The sequence below is a fragment of the Fringilla coelebs genome (assembly GCF_963513975.1).
Source record: "Fringilla coelebs genome assembly, chromosome: 11".
In the NCBI taxonomy this organism is placed as follows: Eukaryota; Metazoa; Chordata; class Aves; order Passeriformes; family Fringillidae; genus Fringilla; species Fringilla coelebs.
Genome location: NC_140037.1, coordinates 4,996,300 through 5,001,113, shown reverse-complemented (window position 1 = coordinate 5,001,113; position 4,814 = coordinate 4,996,300). Strand labels below are relative to the sequence as shown.

At 62.9% G+C, this 4,814-nt stretch overlaps 1 protein-coding gene across 1 annotated transcript; it reads right to left on the bottom strand.

Annotated features, from left to right (window-relative positions):
• Positions 1–3,177: 3,177 nt before the first annotated feature.
• On the bottom strand, positions 3,178–4,218 carry GPR119 (G protein-coupled receptor 119; the record flags this gene model as incomplete). Its single annotated transcript, XM_084213176.1, has 1 exon — positions 3,178–4,218. The coding sequence occupies one exon, from the start codon at positions 4,216–4,218 to the stop codon at positions 3,178–3,180; it is 1,041 nt and encodes a 346-aa protein (XP_084069302.1).
• Positions 4,219–4,814: the final 596 nt, after the last annotated feature.

Sequence of the window (4,814 nt, the reverse complement as noted above, 5' to 3'; positions counted from 1 at the left end):
CCGCCCCGCGCGCCCCCGCCGCGCGCGCCCATTGGCGGGACGGGCGCTGCGCGCGCACCGTGACGGGCACGTGACGGCGTCCGGCGGGGTGGGAGCGCGCGGGGCGAGACCGGCCACACCCCTCCGGGACCGGGACCATCCCACCGGGACCGGCCACACCCCTCCGGCACCGGGACCATCCCACCGGGACCGGCCACACCCCTGCGGGACCGGGACCATCCCACCAGGACCGGCCACACCCCTGCGGGACAGGGACCATCCCACCGGGACCGGCCACACCCCTCCGGCACCGGGACCATCCCACCGGGACCGGCCACACCCCTCCGGCACCGGGACCATCCCACCGGGACTGGCCACACCCCTCCGAGACCGGGACCATCCCACCGGGACCGGCCACACCCCTCTGGGACCGGGACCACCCCCCCCGGGACCATCCCGCCGGGGCTGGCAACATTCCACCCGGATCGGGACCATCCTACCGAGCCCGGCCACACCGACCGCGGCCATCCCACTGGGACCGGGAACATCCCAGCAGGAACATCTCCCCGGAAACGCCTCACGGGGACCGGGCCGGCCCTTCAGCCGCCGCTCCGCTGCTGTCACCCCCCTTTCCGCCGCCCCGGTTCTGTGCTCTCCCCTGCTGCGCCCTGGCCTCGGGCACAGCGGCCCGCGGCTGCCCCCGGTGCCGCCGCGAGTCCCCGGTAGCGGAGCAGAGACCAGCCAGGCACAAGGGCGTTTATTCCGCGCAGGGCAGCAGTGGGGCGGGCGTCCTCCGTCCTTGCCGGTCTCGGTATGGAGCAGGATGGCTCCATCCCCCTCCCGCCATGGCCACCCGGTGCACCCCAGTCCAGCCGCTCCCGCGCCGGTGCTCGGTGCCGCGGTCACCGCAGGCTGGAGCGGGACAGCGGCAGGGGCTCTCTGGGATGAGGCACGGGAGCAGGCCTGGCCTCACAAGGAGCGGCTGCCCCTGCCGGTTACCCCAGCAGGATCTGGAGCTGTATCCAGGGATGTGTGAGCCCCCTCCAGCCATAGCTTGCAGAGGGAGGAGAGGGCTCAGTGCCAGAATGAGATGCCCAGAAAGGGACGCTCCACTGCAGGGGGAGTTTTGCCTCCAGCTGCACCTTGTCCCCCCACCTGCACAGTGTCACAGAATCTCAGAATGGTTTGAATTAAAACTTAGAGCCCATCCCATTCCAACCCTCTGTCACGGGCACCTCCCACTGTCCCAGGCTGCTCCAAGTCCCAGCCTGGCCTTGGACACCTCCAGGGATCCAGGGGCAGCTACAGCTGCTCTAGGCACCCTGTGCCAGGGCCTCAGCACCCTCACAGGGAACAATTCCTTCCCAATATGCCATCCAACCCTGCCTTCTGGCAGCAGGAAGCCATTCCCCCTTGTCCCATCACTTCAGACTCTTGTTCAAAGTCCACATCCTCCATCTCTCTTGTAGGCTCCCTTCTAGTGCTGGAGGTGTGTCTGGAGGTGTCCCCTCTCCCATCCAAGGCACTGCAGTGAGTTCGTGGCACCGAGCAGGCTGCCTGAGCCCTGATCCCACTTGGAACGGGCTCCTGCCCAGCCAGGGCTCCTGCTCCTCACGCCAGTTCAGCCTGGCCAGTTCAGTGATGGACTCACGCAGTCAGAAAGCTCAGAAAGCAGCATAAGGCCCATGTCCAAAGTGTCCCAGTTCCCGTTGGGACCTGCTGCAGGAAGATGTTGGGGGGAAGCAGAGGCTCAGCGAGGATGAGGATGATCAGCCACGGCCGGCAGAGCACAGGCATCACCAAGAACAGGCAGCAAATCCCCGGAGCAGGGAGATGATGGGCTGAGCCCCGAGCTGAGTCAGGCTGGATCCACCCACCCACTACAGCAGCCGCCAGAGGCAGCCTGCTCTGGGCAGCCCTCCCCCAGGTCCAGACCCTCCAGCACAGCCAGGAACGGTGTCTGCCATGTGGAACCTGCTCCCAGGCCTTTCCCTGGCCGAGCAGGATGCCACAGAGGACCTCTCGTTTGGGGCCTTTTAGAGACACTTTCATTCTTGCCTCTTTCTCTAGGATGGGGAGGATCTTATCTTCATGGCAAGTTCTGGATGCAAGTGGGAACAGGCCTGAGCCTTTTTGTCTGCTAGTGGGGCAAGGACAGAGGTGGGAACAGCTGCTGTTTCATGCAGAACACCCTCGTTTTCAGAGTAATGTACTTTTTTAGCAAATAAACCTCTTCTAAGGGAAGTTTTCTTGCCGTGTGGATGAAATGAAATGACTTTATGAGAAGCAAGTACCACCTTAGCCTCTGGCAGGGGCAGCCATCTGGCCACTAGGGCAGAAGGGGGGCTCCCAGGAGCAGAGTGGATGTGCAGGGATCCTTCCAGTCTCAAATCCTGGGTGGGACACAGCAGCTCTTCTTTGTGGGGATCTCTGAGGCAGCCAGTCCTCCCTCTCCTTGTTAGCCAGTTACTCATTGACTCATTTTACAGCCTGGGTAAACAGTGACAGCGGTGCCCAGGCTGTCTCCCTGCCCTGGGGCTGCCCCCCCGGCCCTGGATTACAGCACCCCCCACACAGGCACAGTCACTGCCAAGCCTCTCTGTCCCCATGCCCAAACTCACCCTCGCACCTCTGCTCCATGGGGGCACAGCCCAAAGCAGGGATGTGCAGAATTGAGAGGTGGGTTTGGGAAGGGAGGGGGAGCACCTGTGGTCCCCAAAGCTTGGGGATGTTCACAGTCTGCCCAGTCTTTGCTGCCAGGGCCAAGGGGATAGAGCCCTCCCTGTGCCTACTCCTGCCCCAGAACAGGGGGGTTTGTTGCCCATGGAGCCAGTGCTGCCAACAGAGGGGGTGGGCAAGGGGTGCAGACCTGGCAGGGGAAGCTGGGTAGCGATGGGCAAAGGGTCTTTGCCTGCAGAGCGAGTGGGAGAGCTTGGTCCAGGAGACATGGGGCTGCTCCAGCAGAGGCTCTCCAGGGAGCACCTGCAAACTGGGCTGCCTGGGGCTGGGGTGAAGCCGGCTGTGCTGGGGGCCGTGGGGCGGTGGGCAGGCTGGAATCCGGCCATGATGGTGCCTGGGAATTAATGTCCAGACTGGTCCCACCCATCTCCAATCTCCTTCACAGCTGGCAGGCCCCGAGTTCGTGGTCACAATGCAGGAGGAGAGCTGGCGAGCCAGAGACAGCCACTCCTTACCAAGTCAGTCCCGGAGCTCCAGGCAGGACACAGCAGGAGGAGTCTTGGTGTCTCTGCCAGGGAAACAGCGGCCATTGCCCAGGTGGAGCAGGACCCTCCTCTTCACACCTGCAGCCAGCTGGGAGAGCTGGAGCTGCACGTCCTTCTGCCAGTAGGAATAGAGCAGTGGGTTCAGGAGGGAGTTGCCCAGCCCCAGCAGCCAGAGGAAGTTCTCAATGATTTTGTAGGGGAAGCACTCAGGGCAGGCCATCTGCACGACACTGGCGATGAAGAAGGGCAGCCAGGAGAGGGTGAAGCACCCGATGAGCGTGGCCACCGTGCGCATGGCCTTCATGTCACTGGTGGCACGAGGTGGGGGACAGCCCCCACCCAGCCCCGCCTGCTCCACCTCCTGGATGTGCTGCACATGCACCGAGGCGATTTTCAGCATGTCACAGTAGAGGTAGAGGAAGAGGAAGAGTGAGGGGAAGAAACCAAGGCAGAACATGGTGAGCATGTAGGAAGGCTGGAAGATGTTGAAGAAGGAGCATTTCCAATGGTTGGAGATCCTCTGGAAGCTCGGGATGAAGACCGGGAGGAAGCCGATGATGGCAGCAGACAGCCAGAGCCCCGCCAAGCACAGCCCGACCCGCGGGCCTGTCACCAGCTGGAAATAGTGGAAAGGCTTCCGGATTGCCAGGTGCCTGTCACATGCAACCAGGATCAGGGACAGGATGGAGGCAGCACAGGAAGAGGTCACAAAAGCCATTCTCAGGATGCAAAAGTTCTGGGAAGCAAAAAAGGGCTGGGAAAGCTCATCAACAGCCAGGCCCATGACTGTGAAACCAACCATGGCATCCGCCAAGGCAAGATTAAGGACAAAACAGAGCCCCTTGGAGCCGCTCTTCCGGATGTGGCAGAGCAGGACAATGGCCACCAGCACGTTGGCAGCGATGATGAGCGAGGCCAGCACGGCGAGGACAGCTCCCAGGGCCCAGCTGGCTGTGGCTGCCTTATGTGAGACACACCACAGGGATGGTGCATCCCCAACACGATTCTCAGCCATCACTCACCTGGGGCCTCCCAGCAGATGCAACCTGGCAGCAGGCACAGCCCCTCACTCTCAGCCTGGGGAGCGGCAGGAGCCTGGGGAGCAGGGTTGTCTCTGGGGGAAGCAGAGCTCTGCCAGCAGCTGCCCGCGGGAGGGACTGCTGGACTCACTGCTGTGCCCGCGGAGGTCCCTCCCCTCCAGCCACGTTTCCAGACAACCCTGGAGCAGGGGGTGAGCCCGGAGCACCTGGGCAGGAAGCTGCCACGGTGGCACACAGGGCGGTGGCTGTCCCCCCCAGGCACCAGAGGCAGGAGAAGAGCAGCGCCTGCTCAGACACAGGGGCTGGGAATGGGGACAAGCACAGAGTTCCCAAAGTCTGGCACGGCTCATGGGGCTCCTGGGGGTCACTGCCAGACCCAGGACACTTCTTGCTGCTGGGACCAAGGGAACACCACTGACATCCTGCTGAACAGCAGCCCTGAAGGCAACCTGTTTACAGTGGGGAAAAGCACTGACAAGGGAGGTGTGCTCAAACAGATGGAGAAACATCTGCCAGCCTGAGACAGCAGCATTCACAGCTGGGAACCTGCAGTGCCCTTGGCAAGCACAAC